The sequence below is a fragment of the Prionailurus bengalensis genome, chromosome E1 (genome assembly GCF_016509475.1).
Source record: "Prionailurus bengalensis isolate Pbe53 chromosome E1, Fcat_Pben_1.1_paternal_pri, whole genome shotgun sequence".
NCBI lineage: Eukaryota > Metazoa > Chordata > Mammalia > Carnivora > Felidae > Prionailurus > Prionailurus bengalensis.
In genome coordinates, this window is record NC_057347.1 from 543,635 (window position 1) to 565,161 (window position 21,527).

At 58.7% G+C, this 21,527-nt stretch overlaps 1 protein-coding gene across 1 annotated transcript; it reads right to left on the minus strand.

Annotated features, from left to right (window-relative positions):
- Positions 1 to 88: 88 nt before the first annotated feature.
- On the minus strand, positions 89 to 3,116 carry GGT6 (gamma-glutamyltransferase 6). The gene is made up of 4 exons (XM_043582719.1): positions 2,742 to 3,116; positions 1,996 to 2,180; positions 1,792 to 1,905; positions 89 to 1,536 (listed from the first exon to the last, which is right to left on the minus strand). Exons 1-4 carry the CDS (start codon positions 2,885 to 2,887, stop codon positions 506 to 508), a joined length of 1,476 nt encoding a protein of 491 aa, XP_043438654.1. The 5' UTR covers positions 2,888 to 3,116; the 3' UTR covers positions 89 to 505.
- Between the last annotated feature and the right edge of the window lie 18,411 nt (positions 3,117 to 21,527).

The following is a 21,527-nucleotide window of genomic DNA, read 5'->3' on the forward strand; positions in this document are numbered from 1 at the left end:
GTCAGCTGTGCTGCCCAAGGGGGAAGCCGCCACACCGAACACTTCACAGGCTGATGGGAAACTAAGAACAGGAATGGCACAAGGCATCCAGGAGACTTGATCTTTATTTTGTTTCCAGCCCCGTTGACACAGATCAGCAGAGGGTGGCCTGAAGGGAAGGACAGAGAGGCCAGCAGTACCCCGGGCTCTGCCAGCCTTGCCCGTGGGGCCTGGAGCCAAGGCAGGGGCTTGGCGTCTTTCTACCTGTCCTTCTCAGGGCTGGATCTGAACTCAGGGTTGGCCCCGGGGCCTGGGGCTCTTTCCTCATTGTCCTTGGGTTCCTTAACTGAAAAAAAAAGAGCCAGAACTCCAGTCCAGGTAACTAACTCCAGTCCAGGCCAGAGGTTGTGGGCCTGAGCTGGCAGTGTGCTCTGTGTGCACTTCATCACTGCTGGACCTGCTCTGTCCCTGCCTCCAGGCTGGAGACCCCCACCCGGTCCACGCCCTGCTGGCCACTGCCCCACACTTAGAAGCCCTGGAAGGTGCAGCAGCCACTGGGGACACTGGAGACGTGAGCATGCTCTGCATGAGCAGCTACCTGGAGCAGGGTCCCTTGACCACAAATGCTAGGGCTCTGTGTTGGTCCCTGCTGCTGCTGCTGGGCCTGGGCTTGGGGCCCCGCCAGGTGACTGAGCAGGGCGTGAGTCGTGACTCTGGCCACTACGGGGTTTCCTGAAGCCACCAGCCCCAACACATCAGCCTCTGTGTCATCAGAGCCACCATGGAGGACGAGGGGGCAAGCCCAGCCCCCACTTGCAGACTCGGCCACCAGGTCGCTCAGCAGAACCCCGGTGCTTGGGGACAGATGTCCGGAGCCAAAGGAGCTGTTGAGTGAGGAGGTGAGGAGGAGCACAGAGCCGCTGCTGTCTATGGTGGCCAGGACGCCGCTCCCGGGGGTCACGGGCGCTCGTGGGACTAACAGGCAGGGGTCAGGGCTGGGCCCTCCAGAGCGCAAGGCCGCCTCCACCCTCGCCAGCAGTTCTGGGCCAGCTGAGGGGCTGGGGGTGGTGGACAGGATGCCCTGGGGCATAGGTAGCTGCAGGGCTGGCTCCAGGGTGGGCCCGGGCCCAGGCGAGGGTCCCCGCAGCCCCAGGTCTCTGGCCAGCAGACTCAGCAGGGCGTCCCCGGCAAGGTCTGGGGTGGGGGCCACTGCCGCCCCACGTAGCACGGCGGCCAGTTTGGGGTTGGTGGCGCGGGCCCCGGGGCCCAGTGGGGTCCCGTCGGCGTGGCAGAGCAGTGGACAGAGGCCCTCCGTGCTCCGGGCGGCCAGGGCCCTGGCCAGGGCTGTATCCACCAGGAAGCCGTCTTGAGCCAGCGAGGCCGGGCCCACCAGCAGGCGTGGCCAGGGCAGGCGGCCGAAGTGTGCGTGCAGCAGGCGCAGGGCCGGCAGAGCGGATGGCAGCCCCAGGCCGGGGGCCAGCGTCCGGGCCGGACCTGGCGTCAGGGCAGTGGAACTGCCCGAGGTGCTATTGTGGAAGAGGCCCCAGAATGTGGCACCTGAAGGAGATGAAGGGGTCACACGGGAGTCAGGGCACGGGGGTCAGGGGGACTCGGTAGCCCGGGTGAAGGGTCACGGACTCGGCCTGAGGTCAGGAGTTGCTCACTAGGCCTGGAGACAGGGGTCAAGACCACACGGATGTGGGAGCAGGGGCCACGATCCAGGGTTGGGGCTACCGCCTGAGTCCTAGGTCCTGCCACTAAGCAGCCCCAAGGTCAGGGCCCAAGAGCAGACCTGGGCTGTGGGTCACTGACCTAGCCCCGTGGCGTGAGGGTGTACCACCGCCAGGCACAAAGCAGCTCCCACTCCGGCGTCCACAACGTTGCCCCCGGCGACGAGCAGCTCTCGGCCCAGGTGGGAGCACGTGGCTGCAGCAAGAAGAGACCGTCGGGGGGGCGGCCGTCCCGGGACCGTGACCCCGGCCCGTCCCCCCTCCCCCAGCGGCTCCCCGCTCTGACCTGCAGGGCTGACGACGCCCCCGTGGTGGTACACGCCGGGGTGGTGGGAGTGCCCGCTGGGAGGAGGGGCCGCAGAGCCGCTGCTGGCGTGGAGCTGCCTGACCGCCAGGGAGAAGCCAACGGCCAGGAGTAGCAGGGCCGCGACCAGGCGGGCCCAGGCCCCGGGCAGCCCACCGGCCTCGTCCCTGCAGAGAGGGGTGTCTTGAGCCAGGACCGGGGCGGGAGGGCCACCAAGAGCCCGGAGAGGACCCAGGGGACGTTTCCCCAAAACTTGGTCTTACTTGTGTGAGGACTACAGTTTTGCCAAGGAGAAAGGCCTCCTGGTAGAGGGCGTGGACGAGACACGGCGACTGGAAGGAGCTTGGGGACACCGAGGACAGCTAGGGAGGGAGCCCCTGGGGAGGAGGTTGGAGAGGCAGGAGGGAGGCCGCAGGTGGGCTTGGCTGGGTGGGGAGCGGGGCCTAGTTGGGTGCGGCCCGGATCCAACCTGCCTGGCAGGTGCACCAGGAGTGGGGGCTGGGAGCCCTTGGCAGAGCAGCTGGCCGGGCCGGCCTCGTACAGATGTCCCTTCGGAGGCCAGGTCTGGGGCCGCAGCTCCGCTCCTCCCCTGTTCACCCAGAAACTTCCTGGAGCCGAGCCAGGCGTGGGGCGGTCCGACACCTGCCCCCACCTTAGGGGCTCCAGAGGGAGGGACTTACCAGCCTCAGGCCCGAGTTGCCGGGTGCCCAGACCCCTCCCTGACTCACCTAGAGGAGTCCTGGGGCCTCCGGGGATCAGGAACGACCAGCTCCGAGGTCTCCTCCTCCTCCTCCTCCTCCTCCTGCCCGGACTCCAAGCTTGGATCCCAGAGCTGCAGCTGTCGGTACAGCACGGGCCCTGCTGTGGGTTCCATGGCCCCACGGAGGCCACCCCAGCCCTCCTGCCTGCCGGCCTTCCCAGCTGAGTCCCGGCCTCGCCTGCGCTTGGCTGGTGGGAGGTGGAGGCAGCCGTGGGGAAGGGTGGTGTGTTTCTAGAACAGGTCTGGGCAGGGCATGGAGCCAGGGAGGCTGCGTGTGAGCCTGCTCCACTAGGGCACGGGGCCTGGGGGCTCTCGCGGCTGGGGAGCCTGTCAGGGGGAGCAGCTCTGTGAGGGGGGGGCCACAGCTGCAGCCCGGAGACCCAGGACCCCCGCCGACCCCTGCCTTTCTGGGGACGCAACCACGGGATCCCCTGGCCTGTTCAGCACTCGGTGTGGCTTGGGTCAGGGCTCAGCCTGTGACCGGGTCCCGGTGTGGACATGTCTGGCGTCTGCTGGGGTCTGCATTTCTCTGTCTGGGGAGGAGCCCCTGGGGCGGGGAAGGGGACTCCCTGGGCGTCATGTGGCTCTTGCCCAGCAGGTGGCACCGCAGACCTCTTGGGGCGGTTCCCCAGCACCTGTTCCAGGGCAACTTGGCACGGCCCGGAAGGTGCTGCGGGAGTGCGGTGGACCCCAGCCTCGGCTCTCAAGTCACCTGGGCTGACCAGTCTCCCGTGACCACTTCAGACCTCCATCTCCCCTGCCCCACATCCCGACCCTCCCACACGCCCAAGCGGGTGACCCTGCCTCCCACCTCACGGACCCAAATCCAGGCCCACGGCAGGAGCCCCTCATAGCCACCCCAGCTGCGAACCCACCTGCGCTGGGCTCTCTCCTCCCCTCTGCAATGGCAAAGCCAGGCCCTGCCTCTGGTTCTGGCCCCCCACTCTTGCCTCTGGCTTTCCCGGGACCCCCAACTCACTGGCCCCTGACCCCCCCCGACTGGCCCCAGGACCCCCCCGACTGGCCCCAGGCGCCCCACTCTTGCCTCCGGCTTCCCCAGAACCCCTCCTCACTGGTTCTTTCTGTCTTGCAGCTCCAGGACCTTCCCCACTGGTTCCTTCTCGATGTGTCCACATGGTCAAGACCACAGAGACTCCAACAGACAGGCACAAGGACTGTAGACACTGCAGCAGTCCCACGCTGGGACGTGTCACACCCGCCCTCTGGGTAGAGCGAGCCGTGTGTCCACAGGACTGAATGCTCTTCGGGTGGATGCGATAGGTCAGATGGATCTTACAAACACGGTGACGGGCCAGAGTCGGCATGAAGGAGCACGTTCTATCTGCTTCCATGACATAAAGGGCAGGAACACATAAAAGGAGCTGTGACCACCACAGGGCAGGCGGTGACTGGGGGAGGCAGGACAGGGGCCGCTGGGATCTGGGGCGTTGGTGACGATCCGTCTCTTAATCTCAATTGCTTACCCAACGGTGCCGATGGGGGAGATGCATCCCGTTCTCCATGCAGGACACACGCATTTTTCTGGAAGCATATTTTATTTCTTTTTTTTTTTTTAATGTTTATTTATTTTTGAAAGAGAAAGGCAGAGTGCAAGCAGAGGAGGGGCAGAGAAAGAGGGAGACACAGAATCCGAAGCAGGCTCCAGGCTCTGAGCTGTCAGCACAGAGCCCGAGGCAGGGTTTGAACCCACACACTGCGAGATCATGACCCGAGTGGAAATCAGGAGTCGGACGTTTAACTGACTGAGTCACCAGAGCGCCCCAAGCTCCTGAAGGTTTTATTTCAACACAAAAGTTTTTTTTTTTTAAAGCTCAAGTGTTTTTTACATTAAAACAACCGCCATAGAAATCATCCTTCAATCCCACATGGTTCTCCTCCACTCCCCACCTTCTCTGGGCCTTTTCACCAGCAGGCGGAGTGCTCTCTCCCTTTGGCGAGCTGCAGAGTCACCCAAGGGGTTTGTGAAATCAGACTGCCGGTCCCTCCCAGGGATTCTGACTTTGTAGGTTTGGGGTAGGGCCCAGGAATCTGCCTTCCAAACGCCCAGGTGATCCCTTGACGATGCTCCGAGAAGCATCGGTCTACAAAGAACCACGCACAGCGGCTGCCTCCACTCCCTCGCCTCAGCTCACTCGGAGCCGGTTTCCGGGGTGTCTGATTTCTCCGGCCAATAAAAAGCCAACTAACCAAATGGAGATACCGGCAGAGGGAGGCCACCTTTCAGTTTTGCCCAGGCTGTGGGGCGCTCACAAAGACCATCGGCTCTCCTTTCTCTGGGAAGGTATGATCTCAGAATGAAGATGGGTCCCGCCCAAGAAGGGGCAGTGGGGAACCGTCCGAGCCTGTGCGGCCCCCATGTCCTTTCCACCTCAGCCTGGGCCCCTGTGAACTGACATTTCTGCTCTTACAACTAGGCCCCGACGAGCTCTTTGGGACCCCCACTTCCCCCGATTGGGTCCCGGGACCCTTCCTGATGTGGTCTTTCTCACTCCAGAGGCTCTGGGTTTGGACAGCACTGCCCCGGCTCCCCCACCCCATCCCACCCGAGACACCTGTCAGCCAAGCTCCAGTTAGATGCTAGGCAGGCTCTGGCGATGGGTGGTGGTCAGGCCAGGTGGCTCCCTGGGCTGACAGGCTGTTTCCGTGGGGGCTGGGAGTGGGGTCGGCTTCAGGAGACCTGGATCCAGTCCCGTCTCTGCCACTGACTTGCCACGTGACCGCAGGCAAGTGGTTTGACCGCTGGGAGTCTTGACTCCACTTGAAAATAGGAGTCACGACATCTCTCCTCCCAGAGCTGAGGTGTGAATTGAACGAGGAAATACACTGAAAGCATTTAGGCCAGTGCCTGGAATGAAGTAGCCCCTTCAGAAACATGGGTTCCTTTCCGGGATAGTGTGATTTACAGTAAGAAATACACATTTGGTCATCCTGTTCCCGCCCAGAGCTCCTAAAACCACTGGAATCTCCTAGATGCCAGAGAGCCCTCAAGATGCCTTTTGTTTGTTAGGGAGGTGGCATCTGGACCCCACCCAAGGGGGGGCCGTGGCCAGGAGCAGGCCGCACGTGACCGGAGGCTGGCACCTCCAGTCCCACCCCCTGACCTCTGGGGACCCACGAGGGGCGGGCGGGAGGTCCGGTCGGTCGCCGGTGGCCAATGACTCGATGAGCCGTGCGGTTCGGCGAAGCCTCCAGGAAAACCCCAGAGGACGGGGCTCAGAGAACTTTTACAAGAAGCTGGTGAGGCAGGGAGTGCGGTGTTTCCCCGGGTTCTGGAGGCCGCCCCAGTGGACGGCAGGACCCGAGGAGGGGGCCGTGGGGACCTCTGACCCATAGCCGGTCAGTCAGAAGTACAGCCGACAGCCTGGCCTTGCACTTGGCCCCTCCGGTGGGGCGGGGTGGGGGGGGGGGTGGGCAGTCTCGTAGGACCGAACCCTTAGCCCGTGGACTCTGACACTCTTTCCGGGTACGTGGGGTCAGAAAGGAGTGGAGGGGCAGGAGAACGGCTTGGGTGTGGGAACCCGCCCCTGCCCTATGGGAATTGGGTCCAGGAAGCAATGTACTTCCTCTCTGCTTTAGGGCCTCAATCTCACAATGCAGAAATGGTCTGGAGGATTCACACCCAGCAAGACCCCCAGCGCCCCCCTCCCCCTCCACGGACGGCTTTAGGACTGAAGTACAGGACTGGAGACTCATCAACTCGAGCTCTTAGCGTTAGCTGCACATTAGAATCTGCTGGTGAGCTTTAACAACGCCTAATACCTGGGCAGACCAATTAACTAATTAAACCGGAATCTTTAGGTTGGTGATTAATCAGTATTTTTTTGTAGTCGTCCGGGTGTTCTGATGTGTAGTAACAGTTGCGAACGGCTGCCTTTCCTAGCCTTCTGCTAGCGACTTTTGCAAGGGGCAACCCTCTCCTTCTCTTAAAAGCTTTAATTTAAATCCCAGTCAGTTAACATACAATGTAAGATTAGTTTCAGGTGTAGAGTTTGGTGGTTCAACACTTCCTTACGATACAGATACCGCTGCTTATCACACCCCGGCAATTTGTGAAGGTGCAGATGTCCTGGTGTCCCTCCCCCCCCCCAGTCAAACGCCAACCAAGTCAGGCCCCCCAGAGACCTGACACCCGGGATTAAGTCCTCACAGACACGTGTATCAGGCGCCTCACAAGCTGGCGGCCGGGAGGGGCCGGGATGGCCAGGGGCTGTTGTCCTTTGGTTTGCCCACACCCCCCAGGGGCGCTGGCTCCTCAGGGTTAATTTCTTAACCGCAATTGAGAAAACCACACAAGGGGCTCCCGAGGGGCTTGGTTGGTTAAGCATCAGTTTCGGCTCAGGTCGTGATCTCACACTTCACAAGTTTGAGCCCCACGTCGGGCCCTGTGCGGACAGCTCAGAGCCTGGAGCCTGCTTCACATTCTGCGTCTCCTTCTCTCTCTGCCCCTCCCTCACTCGCACTCTGTCTCTCTCTCTTTCAAAATAAACAAATACATTAAAAAATTGTTTTAATAAAACAACAAAAAGAAAACTATGCAATGGTCAAATTCATGGAGACAGAGGGTAGAATAGTGTTTACCAGGGCGGGGGAGGGGTACTGGGGAGTCACTGTCCGCGGCTGGGGGGGGTTGCAGGTAGAGATGATGCGAAGTCCCTGGGGTTGGGTGTCCGGCAATGTTAAGTCTGCTTGGTGCTGCTGAATTGTACATTTAAAAATGGCTAAAACGGGACATTTTATGTTAGCTATGTTTTAACCACAATGAAAAATGCAAAAAAAAAAAAAAAAAAAAAAGGATACGCCCTCCCAAAACAAAAAGTAAAAGTTCACTCAGAGTTAAAATCCCCTCCCTTGCACCTTCTCCGTCTGTTTTGGGTAGACAGTGCAACAGGGAAACAAGCGTGTGTGCACGTGTGCATGAGACAGACTGGAGGGTGTGTGTGTGTCTGATTTCACTCCTCTCAGACTTGCTCGCCAGCTCACCCCCTAGACTGTTCCTCCAGGGTGGGAAGGGAGGGGGGGGAGGGGAAGAAGTGGGGGGGGAGGGGCAAGAAAGGTCCTCTGATGGACACCAGACTCCGCCTCGGCCAGCACAGAGCCTCTCAGGGCTTGGTGTGTGTCTGCAGCTGACTCCTCTGTTTAAGTCGGGCCCTTTCGAAGCCCTTCCCAAACCCGGCAGCCCGCACCACGACCCCCTTGGCAGGTGGCAGGTGGATGAACCACGCGCGCTCCCCCTGGCCGCTGCCGCTTGGCTGCTGGGCTGTCAGGGTCTCGCCTCCCGCCAGGGGGCGCGCGTGGACAGTCTCCGCGCACCTGGTCCACGGGAGGCAGGCGCCCGGCCCTTCCCCCCAGAGATTTAGGGGTGCCAGCTTCCCATGCGGCTAAGTGTCTTCTCTTTGCTCTCAAAACTACCGTTGGCCGGCAAGTCCGCCATGCGTTCCATTTTTAAAACCAGATTTGTTGAGGCGTCGTGTCCATAAAGTAAAATTTACCGATTTTGACGTATACGGCCGTTTTCCAACACCACCACGATCAAGGTGGACATCTGTGTCACCAGGAAGTTTCCTTGTGGCCCTCAGCCTCACCTTTTGCCTCTGGCCCTCGGCAACCACCGATCTAATCTCTATCCCCACGGGTTTGCCTTTACCAAAGGAATCCTGTTTTGGGGATTTGTGCATTCCCAATGGAATCATACAACATATAATCATTCCTATCTGACTCCTTTCACTTAGCAGAAGCCTTTGAGAGGCACCCGTGTTGTCGCATGTATTAGCATTTTTATTTTTTATTGGTGAGCTGTGTTCATTGCATCTACACACTAGAATGTATTCGTTCATTGGTAGAGATGGCATCGTTTCCAAAATTTTATTATTGTGAATATAGCTTCTGTAAACAATCGTGTGCAAGCCTTTGTGGGGACACATGTTTTCATTCCTCTTAGGTGGATCTAAGAGTGGGATTTCTGGGCTGTAGGGCAAATAAATGTATGGCTGACTCAAGAAACTACCACCCTGCCTTCCAAGGTCACTGCTCCGTTTTGCATTCCCATCAGCAAGGAATGGGAATTCCAGTTGGTAACACTTGGTATCGTCAGTTTTAATTTTTTTTTTTAATTTTTTTTCAACGTTTATTTATTTTGGGGACAGAGAGAGACAGAGCATGAACGGGGGAGGGGCAGAGAGAGAGGGAGACACAGAACCGGAAACAGGCTCCAGGCTCTGAGCCATCAGCCCAGAGCCCGACGCGGGGCTCGAACTCACAGACCGCGAGATCGTGACCTGGCTGAAGTCGGACGCTTAACCGACTGCGCCACCCAGGCGCCCCTTAAATGTTTCTTTTAACCTTTCCTGCTGAAATGTTTGGTAGAAATCATCAGTAATTTATGCCTGGAGCTTTCTTAGTAAGAAGGGTTAGCTATCCTTTTTGAGTGAGTTTTGATGGTTTGTGTTTTTGAGGGATTCATGCACTTCACTTAGTCAAGTTTATTGGCCTGAAGCAGTTCGCAGTATCCCCTCATCATCCTCGTGTCTGTAGGGTCTGTAAGATGTCCTCTGTTTCACTCCTGACGATTCATGTGTTTTTCCCCCCGATCAGTCTGCCTAGAGTTTCCCTCTCTCCCCCCATTTTATAGGTCATTTCAAGGAATCGGCTTTTGGATTAATTTCTGGCATAATTGACTTCACTGTGTTTCTGTCTTCCGCTTAATTAAATTCTGCTGTTCTATTGATGATTTTCTTCTGCTTATTTCAGGCTTGACTTCCTCCCCTTACTTCCTCTTCTGACTTCTCCCGGGTCAAACTAATATCATTCATGATTCCACTTTTGTCTCTTGTTAGATCATTGACTCTGGCTTTTTGTTTGCTGTTTCCCTGATTGTTTAGGGCTTGTGCTACTGCATTGTGACTGCCGCAGCCCATTGTCACCACTGTAGGGGTGACTCTGTGCCATTTCACGTCTTGTGGGAACCCAAAGCATGAGCTGGGGCAGCGGAAGACCCCGCCTTTCCGAGATCACTGTACTTTGTCACCTGACACCAGGTGCCTTGATGTCTTGTCTGTGTTTAGATCATTTTGGTAAGAGGGACAATTCAGTCTGTCATTCCGTCTTGGCTACAGGTGGCATCTCCTTGACTTCTTTTGAGATTTTCCTTTTTTTTAAAGCAATTTGTGATGTGGGTTGGTGTGACTTTCTTTGCTTCTCCGCTTGGATTTTGTTGAGATTCTTGGATCTATGGGTTGGTTGTCATCGTCTCATTTGGAAAATTTTAAGCCGTGATGTATTGACAAATTTTCCATTGCCGTCCCCTGACTTTCTCCCCTCCCGGGACTGCAGCTACGCCTATGCTGGGCCCCTTGGTGCTGCCCCACGGCCCGCGGTGACTCTCTTGACATCTTCCTCCACGGCCTTTCTCTCCGGGTTGATTTCCGGTAGCTACACCGCATTTCCGTCAGACCCACAGACCCGTTCTCCAGGAAAATCTCATCTGGTCCCCGCCCCACCTAGTGTGTTTTCATTTCGGGGGTGGTGTTCTCCAGCTCCAGAAATTTCACTTCAGTCCCTTTGGTGCGTCTTCCATTTCTCTCCTCGTCACGTCCAACTCCTCCTCCGTTATGTCTGTTAGATTTAAAACAGCCGTTGCAAAGTCTTTATCTGCGGATTCCATCATCCCAGCGTTTCCAGGTCTGTTTCTAGGAATTGGTTTTTCTCCAACGTATGGGTCAGTCTGGTGATTTTTTTTGTCTTTTTTTTTTTTAAGTTTATTTATTTTGAGAGAGAGAGAGAGAGAGAGAGAGTAAGCGGGTCAGGGGCAGAGAGAGGGAGAGAGAGAGAATCCCAAGCTGGCTCCACACTGTCAGCTTGAAGCCCGACGTGGGGCTCGAAATGACCTGCACCCAAGTCAGACACTCAACCGAGCGAGCCACCCAGGGGCCCCAGGTCTGGTGATTTTCTAGTAGAGCTGAATATTCTCAATTTTATGCTGTTGAGTGCTGCATTCTATTTTTAAAAAGAATGATGGGGGGCGCCTGGGTGGCTCAGTCGGTTAAGCGTCTGACTTCGGCTCAGGTCATGATCTCGCAGTCCGTGAGCTCGAGCCCTACGTCGGGCTCTGTGCTGACAGCTCAGAGCTTGGAGACTGTTTCGGATTCTGTGTCTCCCTCTCTCTCTGACCCTCCCCGTTCATGCTCTGTCTCTCTCTGTCTCAAAAATAAATACACGTTAAAAAATTTTTAAAAAGAATGATGGGTTTTGTTCGGGCTCAGAGCCTCACATGGGGCTCTATCCCACGAACCATGAGATCATGACCTGAGCTGAAGTCAACAGTCAGACACTCAACCGACCGAGGCACCCAGACACCCCTACCTCACGTCCCCTTGATAGTAGACACCCGAAGACGTGTAAGGTGAGAGCTCGTTGTGGTTTTGATTTGCATTTCTCAGCTCATCAGCGATGTCGAGCACCTTTCGATGTACCTATTGGCCATTTGCATGTCTGCTTCGGGAAAACGTCTATTCAGGTCCTCTGTCCACTTTTATGGGTTATTTCCTTCTTTGATACTGAGCTGTGAGTTCCTTATATATTCTGGGCACTAGCCCCTTGTTAGGCACGTGGCTTGCAAGTATTTTCTGCCATTCTCGACTCTGTCTTTTCATGCTGAAGGGCATGCCCCTTCTGAAGACTCTCCCCATGCTCGACGTATCGTGAGGTCTCTCCATTCCAACGGAGGAAGCGGGGACGGCCCCACCCCTGCGTGAGCCCCACATGTTGCTTGGCCCGGCTGCCTCGTGGTGCTTCTCTCCCTAGCCTTGGGGGGTTTCCTCTCACCTGTGAGCCGTCAGTTCTCGGCCCAAACCTCCTGGAACCCCCCTGCAGACAGCTGCGTCTGTCTCCGGAGGCCCCTTCCTCCTGGGCACATGGCCTCTGTTGCCTTGGCTCAGTGAGACTGTGGGCTGCTTTTGGGCCCCGCTGCCACAGAGCCGAGGGCATTCACACTGCGTGTCCTCCCGTCCCGGGGTCACAGGGGTCACAGTCTGTGCTGCCTGTAGAAAGTACGTTTTCTGTCTTTTCTCCTGGCTTCTACTTGCTCACGGCAGGAGGGCGCCATTCCTGGGGCAGAAGGGGAAGTCCTCCCTCCTAGATTTTTGAGGATCAGGTCAGAGACCAGTGTCCTGTGTTCTCTAAGTTACCCCCGTTCCCGGATCAGCGGACGGTTTACTGACTGACTCAGAGATCCCGGTGAACCTGCTTTCCATCGGCGGGGGTGGGGGGTGGGGGACAGGACGCCCCACCTCTTTCCCTCTGTTTGGGGGGAATAGGACGCCCCCACCTCTTTCCCTCTGCTGGGGGGGTGCAGGACGCCCCCACCTCTTGAGAGGGGTTGGAACCGCTTCTCTCCTGAGAAGTGATATCTCTGATTATTTCTAATTGCTCTCAACTTCTCCAACCTCTTCTGTGACTCGAGGTGGGGTGGTCGGCTCAGGTCCCAAAACTGCTTCTCAAGCACCTCCGGCTTTGGTGGGTGTCCCCACTCTGGAATGCGGGAGTCCTCGGCACCTACTGTCCCCGAGTCTCAGTCAGCACGGAGACAAGACCAGTCCTTCTCCCGTATCCTGTTGTACCTGTTTAAACCACTGCAGGCAGGTTTCCTGTCTCCCAACTCCTACAAGCCCCAAGAGGAAACTCAGCTCCTGGGATGCACAGAAAATTTTGCCCGGATCAGGGGCCTGGAGCAGGGGCGGCGGAGAGATTCTGCGGGGTGGGGTAGATGTGACGGGCAAGTGTGGGGTGCTCTGGGAGGGAGGGGCCAGGAGAAGAGGATGGGACCCAGGGGGAGTGATTTGAGTGGGTGGGGGGCCCGGAGGGGCTGGGAGGGTTGGGGGAAATCAGAGGGACGGGAGAGCTGGCTGGGCTGCTGGGCTCGAAGCGGGGGCAGGGAACGGTGCCTGCAGAGAAAATCTTTAAACGTGTCCAAATTGTGGCAAAATATAAATAGCGTTTACCATTGTGAGCATTAAAAAAAAATTTTTTTTTAACATTTATTTATTTTTGAGACAGAGAGAGACAGAGCATGAACGGGGGAAGGGCAGAGAGAGAGGGAGACACAGAATCGGAAACAGGCTCCAGGCTCTGAGCCGTCAGCCCAGAGCCTGACGCGGGGCTCGAACTCACGGACCGTGAGATCGTGACCTGAGCCGAAGTCGGAAGCTCAACCGACTGAGCCACCCAGGCGCCCCCCATTGTGAGCATTTTAAAGTGTGCCGCTGGGTGGCATTAAACAGGTTCACAACGTTGTGCAACCAACCCCACCGCCCCTGGGCCTCGCTCATCTCCCCAAACAGAAACTGTCACATGGTAACCAGCCCTAGTCGTGGCCGTTTGTCCTGTCTGCTGGTGGAGGTGTGGGCGGCTGGGGGTCCTGGGGGGTCTGGGGGCTGAGAGGAGTTTGGGGGAGTTGGTGGCTGGGGCTGGCCATGTTGATAAATCGCAGGCCTCCCGCAAACAGGTCCTGACCATGAGCACCTGCGCAGCAGCCCTTGGGATTGGGACCCTCGCCCGGCTGGACCTAGAGCTCCCTGGCTGCAGGACGGTCCCTGCCCCCACCCACCCTGTCAGCCTGCTGTCATCCTGCTTGGGGTGGAAAGAGAGAGGGGGCCTGGGGGACCCCACCTTTCCTCCTCACTGGGGCTCGGGGAGGCTGGAGGTGGCATCACGTTTTGTTTGTGTTTTACTCGTATCCGGCCGCTTGGGAAGCGGTCTGCTCGTGGTCTCGCGTGGGGTGCTGGATAGAGTCTCCAGCCTGTGGTCCCGGGTGGGGTGCTGGACACAGTGGGAAAGGGGGGGACGTGGGTGGGACGGGTGCTGAGGATACGGAAGACTGTCCCGAAGGGCCTGGGGTCTGGAGAGGGGCTGAGGGATAGAAGGGTGCTGGGCTGGGGCTGCAGGGAAGGGGTGAGGGTCTGGCGGGGGGCCAGGGAAGAAGGGGAGGGATGGAAAGGTGGGAGGGGCAGACCAACGCTCCTCCATCCAGGCTAAGACTCGGCACCGTGATTAATACGGTTTCTGCAGATTCAGCTGCCCCACTTCCAGCCTGAGTCAGGTGCAGGGCTGACTGGAGTCCTGCACTGGGGACCCGGGAAACCCCCCTTCCATCAGGTGTTGTCACAAACCGCGTCCCCCCTTGCTTGATGCCCCCCCCCCCCCGAATTCGTGCACCTGCACCATGGCCGTCAAGGCCGCCGGGACAGGGAGGGTGGCCGGAAGGCCACTGTGAGTATGTTCCTGAGGCCTCTTGTGGGCAGTCTGGGCTCAGTTCCTGGGGGACCTTGTGAGGCCCTGAGGGGTGGGCAGGACAGGCACCTGCGGCCAGCTCCCATCCCTGCAGGCAGTGACTGCGGACGCCCCGGAGCAGAACGTGAAACACTTGGGAGTGAGGGCCTGTCAGCTCAGCCCTGGGGACAGGAGGGGGGGGGGCGTGGTGGGCAAGGGAGGGACAGACGGACGGGGACAGGGACGGGATGCCGGCTGCAGCATTGGCGGACACGCGGGACGGTGGGAGTCAGGCCTCCTGACTGCCGGGGAAGCTGTCCCCCCCAGTTCGTTTCACGTGATGCCCGGAAATGTAGTTGTTACCATTTCTTTCAAGGTGCTGTGCCCACAGCTCTGCGAAAGCTCGCCGTGCTGCCTTCGTTCCTTCGAAAACGTTATTTTATTCTGATTTTTAGTGTCGCCCATGAGGACTCTGCGTCGTAATCTTGTTTTCCGGGTCTGGGATTTTTTTTTTTTTTCCCCTTGATCCTTGATGTTCTGAAGTTTCACCAAAACATGAAATGACCACGGATTTGTTTGTCTGTTATGCTTAGCATGTGATGAAAATTTTTCCGGTCTAAGGACTTTTTTTTCCCCTCGTTTTTGGAAAACCCTCTGCCGTCAATTCTTCTGTAGTTTCTCTCCGTCTGCCCTTCTATGTCTTTGCTCTGGAAACATCTGTTTCTGTCTCCTTGTGCCTAGTGTTTTCTGTCGCAGCCTCCTCTCTCGGTCTCTTGGGGCTGCGTCCTTGGTGTTTCCTCAGGTCAGTCTTGGCATCCACGGTGACTCTGTCCCGCTCTGCTCCGGGAAGATAGCCCACCTTTTCAATTTTTCAGCTCTAACTCTAACTTCCCATATTCTGATGGACTTTGTTACCTGACCTGCTCGTACCTCGTCCTCCCGTTGTGGTTTCATGGTTGCCACCCCCTCGGTTTCTTTGAGGGCCTTGCCGATGTCTCCTTTAAAGTGCTTTTCGAATTGCTCTAAAACTCGGTTTTCTCAGCTAGTGGTCCTTCCGTTTGGCAGACTTGTTTGCCTCGTCAGGGCTCTGTGATTCCTGGTCATGTGGTCACTCGGAGATGCTATAAAACCCAAGGCCACCTGCTGGCCGCCTTCATTGGGCTCCCAATCAGGGTTTCCCCAGAAGTGACTGCTGTGGGCCTGCACGTCATGTGACTGATGCATCTGTGGGACAGTCCCTCAGACCCTGGTGGCTCTGCTGAGCCTTTGGTGTTTGCCATGGCCCTGAAGGGTGAACGTGCCTGTCTGGTTTATCTTCATTCACAGGTGGTGCTGGTCCCCACGCTGGCCGGGCCGCGGCCCCGTCCAGCTCAGCACTTATGCCGTGGCCCATACCCCGTCCCCCATGGACTGCCAGCCTCTGCCTCCTGTCTCCTTTCTCTGAAGAACTGGTCTCCGTTTCTTATCTACAAACATGTCCTCTCATGTTATTAACTTTCGAAAATCTCACGTCTCAGGTTTGTAGCAGAAGGTTCTAGACATCTTTAAGGAGAAGGCGACCTTGCCACGTGTGGCACAGACACTGGTGACTGAATGTGGTTCCACAGAGGATCTGCAGAATCACACCTGTGGGCTGTGTGTCATTCCTTGGCTCGAGTCACAACGGCTCACATCAGGCCGTTTGGACCTGCTGGTGACGAGTCTGGCTCAGCCTGGAGCCAAGACGTAAAGGTTGGTGGACAGGAGCTGTCCTGTTCACTGACAGCCAAGTTTGAAGCATGGCTACATACTTGCTGAGCTTATTTAACTCATACGCATGCTCTGTGCCTGACACAAGGGCCTTACAACAGAGACAATCCTAGGATGCAGAAAGTCTTACCATAATCCCCATTTACAAGTAAGAAAACAGGTACAACAGGTAGTGAGCCACGACTAAGATCCAGAGTCCAGGGCTCTTAGCCAGTCCTGTCTACGTGTGTGTGTGCGTGTATGCACATGTGTGCACGAGTGTGCATGTATGTGTGTGTGCAGGCATACGTGCGTGTGCGTACATGGGTGCTTGTGTGTGCACGTACTTGTGTGTGTGCATGTGTGCGCATGTGTGTGTGCAGGCATACGCGTGTGTGTGCGCTTGTATGTGTGTGTGTGCAGGTGTGCATGCATGTGCATGTGTGTGCGGGCGTACGTGAGCGTGCATGCATGGGTGCTTGTGTGCACGTGTGTGCATCCGTGTGCATGTGTGCGCGCGTGCGCGCATGTGCACGTATGTGTGTATGTGCATGTGCGCGCGTGCACGCTTGTTTGTGCGTGTGTGCTTGTGTGCAGGCATGCATGTGTGTGTGCATGTGCATGATTGTATTTGGGTGTGTGCAGGTGTGCATGTGCACACATGGGTGTGTGTGTATGTGCAGGCGTGTGTGTGTGCACTCGTATTTGTGTGTGTGAAGGCATGTGTGTGCATGCATGGGTCCTTGTGTGTGTGTAGGCGTGCATGTGTGTGTGCTTGTGTGTGCGCTCGTATTTGCGTGTGTGCAGGCGTGTGTGTGCATGCATGGGTGCTTGTGTGTGTGCAGGCGTGCATGTGTGTGTGCTTGTGTGTGTGCTCTATTTGCGTGTGTGCAGGCGTGTGTGTGCATGCATGGGTGCTTGTGTGTGCAGGCGTGCATGTGTGTGCTTGTGTGTGTGCTCTATTTGTGTGTGTGCAGGCGTGCGTGTGCATGCATGGGTGCTTGTGTGGGCATGTGCACTTATGTGCATGCATGTCCGTGCGTGTGTGCATGTGTTTGCACGTGCTTGCTTGCACACAGGGGCGTGAAGTCACACTCTGAGATGGCAGGACTTTCCACAGTGAAGTAGAACGGAGGACAGAGGAGCCTCGACCAGGTCTGCCCACCTCCTCCCCGCCGGTTCAGACTAGCAGCCGGAGGCCATCAAAGAGGCCTGGCTGCAGCAGGGGCGGTGGGTTCTGCCCTCTTCCCCTCTCCCCCTCTTCCTCCATCAGGGAAAATCTGGACAATGGAGAGGAACATGACAACCGCTCATCCTTGGAAGCAAGGGCCGACACACCACCCCATGGCTACCCCCCTCCCAGAGACAGAGGATGGAAAGAGACATGGGGTTATGAGGGGAGAGCAGAAAATGCAGAGAAATACAGCCGCACAGGGCGCAGAGACAGAGAAATGTACCCAGAGGGCGTCTGAGATGGAAGTCTCTCTGGGGGAGGGGAGAGGTCACCGGCAGGGGTGGCATCTCAAGGCGCTGAGCCCCTGGGGGCCTGGAATCCTTGGGGGTCTGGGACAGAGGGCTGGGCCCTCGTGAGGGGGTGGGGCTGGGGCCGGAGCAGGTGCGCGTGCGTGTGTCTGGTCCCCTCCCTGGCTGCTGGCCTGACGTCCCTGGAGCTGGAGACAGGTGTCCCGCTCCCCCACGTCCTCCTCCTGGACAGGGCCAGCTGGCCCAGCCCCCCAGTGCCAGTGTCAGGTTCCAGGCTGTTCCCTGGGGGAACTTTGATCTGGAAAGAATGAGGGTGACCAATCTGGCTGCTGCCCAGGGCCGCGCCGTGCCACTGAGACCTGGCCTGGGCTGCCCCTGCCGCCTTCCCGCCCCAGGGACACCAGGCAGTTAATCGGGGCTCAGGGGACACGGCGGGGGGGGGGGTCTTTCTTGCTTCCTTCCCCTCCCTTGTTGTGTCCACCTCGGTTCAGCCACTGGTCCGTGCACCCCCTCTTTCACCCCTGCAGTAGCTTTGGCTGATGGAGCTGGGCACAGGGGCAGAAGGATGAGCGAGTCAGGGTCCTGCCCTTTCAGGAACCCCCAGCCCACACCCCAAACAGAGATCATTCCTTAAGACAGAAGCTGCACTTGGGAGGAGGGAGGCAGGGCAGGAGAGAGGGGACGTATTCCAACGGGCACAGTGGGACAGGGAGGGGAGGTGAGTGGGGACCTCAGGGGGGCTTCCCAGAGGAGGTGGCATTTAAGATGCGCTCTGAAGATGTGAATGGAGAGTGAAGGGGGGTCTGCCGGACAGGACCGCCAGCAGAAGGGGTGGTTCAGGCAGAGGTACCAGGACAGGCATCAGTGCACGAGTGAGTTTTGCGCATTTTACTGGAGGGGCCTTGAATGGCACTGTAAGGTGTTCCCTGTTGGTGGAGGGGGTCCGTGGGTCAGAGGGATGGTTTTGTCAGAGCAAGGGGCCTCTGGGGGCTGGCAGGGGAGGGGGCGAGGAGGTGCCGGCGGGCCCTGAGATCTCCCGTGGACGCCCCGGCCCTAGTGAGTCTCCAGAACGCTCCTGAGGGAGCCGGCTGGTCTACAAACGGCTTCGGCTTGGGCAGGCCCCGCACCTCGGCCTGGCCTCCCCACCCCCACTGCTCACTCTGAGCTAGCGGCCTTTGGCTGGGCTGAAAGCGGACACTGGCCAGCCTGCGGGGCCCCTGGGGAAGGCCGAGGAGCCGGGAGCCGTCGCCCTGGACCTCTGGCTCCTCTTGTCCTGGAGGCCACTGAGCCAGGCTCTATAAATAGTCCGGGAAGGGGGAGGGGAGCAGGCTGAACAGGGCTGGAGGGGCCAGGCCTTCGGGTGGGAGGTGTGGAGGGGGTGGGGAGAAGGCAGGAGGAGCCCAGAGCTGGAGGCCCAGCTCTGCCCCAAATGACAACAGCTGGGCCTCTGCCTCACGGGGTCCCCTGGGCCGCAGCGGCCAGGGTCAGCAGGGCAGAGTGAGTGCCCGCTCAGAGACTCGTGTTATAAAAGGGAGGGGCCTTCCTGGGCGGGTGTCTGGAGGCCTGAGGGTTGGGACAAGAGCTGGGAGGGCTCCAGGGTGCGCTGCCCTAGACACCACTTCCCCAGGGACCCAGGGGCCCAGCACAAACAATGGGGGGGGGAGCGATGCTGACTCTTCCCAGACCTCAGTGTCCCCTCTTGGGGCCACAGTCCCCAGAGTGCGGGCAGGGAGCTAGGGTGAGCCGGGGAGGCCTCTCCAGGCCTTGCGGCCGGGGCTCAGGGGCTGGGACTCCTGGAGATAGAAAATGTGAGCCCTACTACCTTCTCTGGGTTGAGGGGAGGGGGGAGACAGCTGTCTCCACTGCATGCCCCGCACAGCCCCTGCCTCCGTGGGCAGGACCGCAAGCCCCTCCACACCAGGGCGGATGTGTTTTGTGCTGTGGGCCCCGTGCCCCAGCAGAGGCCCGTGGGAGGGGACCCAGCGGCCCAGCAAGGTCCCGGAGGCGGGAAGCGCTGCTCAGTGTGGCTGCCTCCCCAAACCAGGGCACCTCTGGCATTTCGTGCGCTGGGGTCTTCAGAGTGGCCCCCGACACCCGGGATCTGCACCTTCTAGAGACCGACTTTCGGGAGCATGGGACACGTATGATGGAGCTCACACAACCACACACATCTGATTAGGCAAGCTTGTGTAGACACAGGACGGACACGCAAGGATATGCATGTGTGCATTAGCGGCCGAGGACACATCCCAGTGTCAACATCGGCACGTGTCCTGTAGGCACACACACATACGTGTGTGCATAAACGTATGCTCACCACCCACGAGCAAATGCGCAAGAATCCCTCCTGCAGACACGGTACCCTGCAGGCACGTGCGCACATACAACAGACTCCGCCGTGCCCACACCTCTCCTCTCCACAGACACACCCAACCCGTACGTGCGAGCTTGGTGCGTGCACAGACCCGCCCTCAGATGTACGGGGGTTAGGATGGGCATCGCACACTTCTGTGTGGCTGGCAGAGCGTCCCCTAGGAAGGAGGGATAAAGTTTGAGGTTTGGTCGGAGTGACCCGGGGACAGGAGTCCCTTCCCAGCCTCCCAGGGGCCACCGGGCTCCAGGATCAGCCCCCACCGCTGCAGCTTCCAGCAGGCAGAGCCCCATGCGCCCCCTCCGGGGTCCTTGCTGGAGGCAAGACTCCAAGGCCCCCCCACCTGGGACTTCTGTTCCTGCACAGTGTCTACCAGGGTCCCAACGCCCTGCTCGGCTCCGGGGTCCGACAACCAGGCAGGACGAGGGAAACAGAAGCCCCGTGTTGCCACCCCTGTGGGTCTCTTACAAGGCAGTGGTTTCCAGGCCGGAGGCTGCCTTCAGGATTTGGGATGAGATGTTTGCCAGGGGCCCCAGGCCTGGAGTGGGTTCTTGTTAGCTGGTTCCCATTGGGAGCCTGCAGCTGTGGACCCACTTTCACTCACTCCCTGGTCACAAGGCTGGATGGCCAGGCCGGTTAGCCGCCCTGTGAGCTGAGGGCTGCAGGCAGGGTGTGCAGGGCCGATCAGGTCTGGCCTGGCCTGTGACCCTCTCACCTGAACCATTCTGGACAGAGGGGCTTGGAGGGATCCCTAGCCGCAAAGGCTGATGTGACCCAGCACGTGGGCCGTGGGCCGCACCTGTAAGTCCCCAGGACTCGCCATTCCCTCCCACACACCCTCTCTGTGACCCATCCTACCCCCCAGGCACCCAGCCAGCAAGGGGACCACCCTCGCCCCTCTTCCCTCCCTTTGCCCATCGTCCGTCCACCTAGCATCATCCCTCCTGGCCCTGCTGGCTCACCAGCAAGCCCTCTTTGCCCCGGCATTCAGTCACCCAGGGTTTCCCGAGCACTTTCCAAGGCCAGTTGCTGATCCCAGTGGAGATGGGTGGAGACAGAGAGACCCTGCTCTCTGAGTACATGTGCACGCGGTGCCCATGCACGTGAACCTGGGGTGCAGGGGTGGAGGGGCGGCACCAGCCGGTGGGCAGAGGAGTGTGACGGCTGTCCATTCCACTTCCTACGTCCTTCCCCCACCCAGTAAGCCTGACTTGACCTGCGATCTCAGGAACTGAGGTGTCAGGGAGGGGGGAAGCAGGCTGGAGGCCGGTGGGTATAGAGCAGGGCTGGGCTGGAGGCGGAGAAGTGGGAGTCATCAGCACTGTTGTAGGGGTGAGTGAGTCTACCCAGGGAGGCGTGGGTAGGGGGCGTGTAGGGGCGCAGGGGCTTTGCTCAGGACCCCGGGGCCCACCATGTTTAAGGGATGAGGGAGAGAACAGTCAGTCAGGAAGGTCACTGGGAGGGCGAGGCCGGGAGAGGGAGTCAAGAGAGAGAGGAGGAGGATGTGGTCCTGGGGGTCTACTTCCAGAGAGCCATGGGTGGGGGTGCTGGAGACCTCTGGGGAGCAATGCCAGGGGGGTGGAGCCTCCAGCCAGCCCCAGGAGTAGTGGGGAGCTGCCCACCCTTGGCTGGATGTGGCTGTTGCCCAGGGAGTTGTGTTGGGACCAGCACGCTGGGACAAGTATCAGATCCGGGGACAGGGCCCTGGTTCTGGTCCTGTCTTTGCATTGACTTGCTGTGTGGCCCGGGGCCAGTCCTTCTTCCTCTTGGGGCTTCAGTTTCCCCATCTCAGCTCCGTGACCGACTTCCCTGGCTTCATGGTTTTGGCCCAGCAAGGATGTGATTTTGAGAAGTGACAGGCAGCGGGGCTGGGATGGGCCTGCTTCTGGC

Coding starts and splice junctions, on each gene's coding strand:
- GGT6 (XM_043582719.1), bottom strand. CDS start 2,887: ATGGAACCCACAGCAGGGCCCGTGCTGTACCGACAGCTGCAGCTCTGG. Junction 2,181..2,741: donor AGGCCCCAGGACTCCTCTAG/GTGAGTCAGGGA, acceptor CCCTCTCTGCAG/GGACGAGGCCGGTGGGCTGC. Junction 1,906..1,995: donor GGGCGTCGTCAGCCCTGCAG/GTCAGAGCGGGG, acceptor TTCTTGCTGCAG/CCACGTGCTCCCACCTGGGC.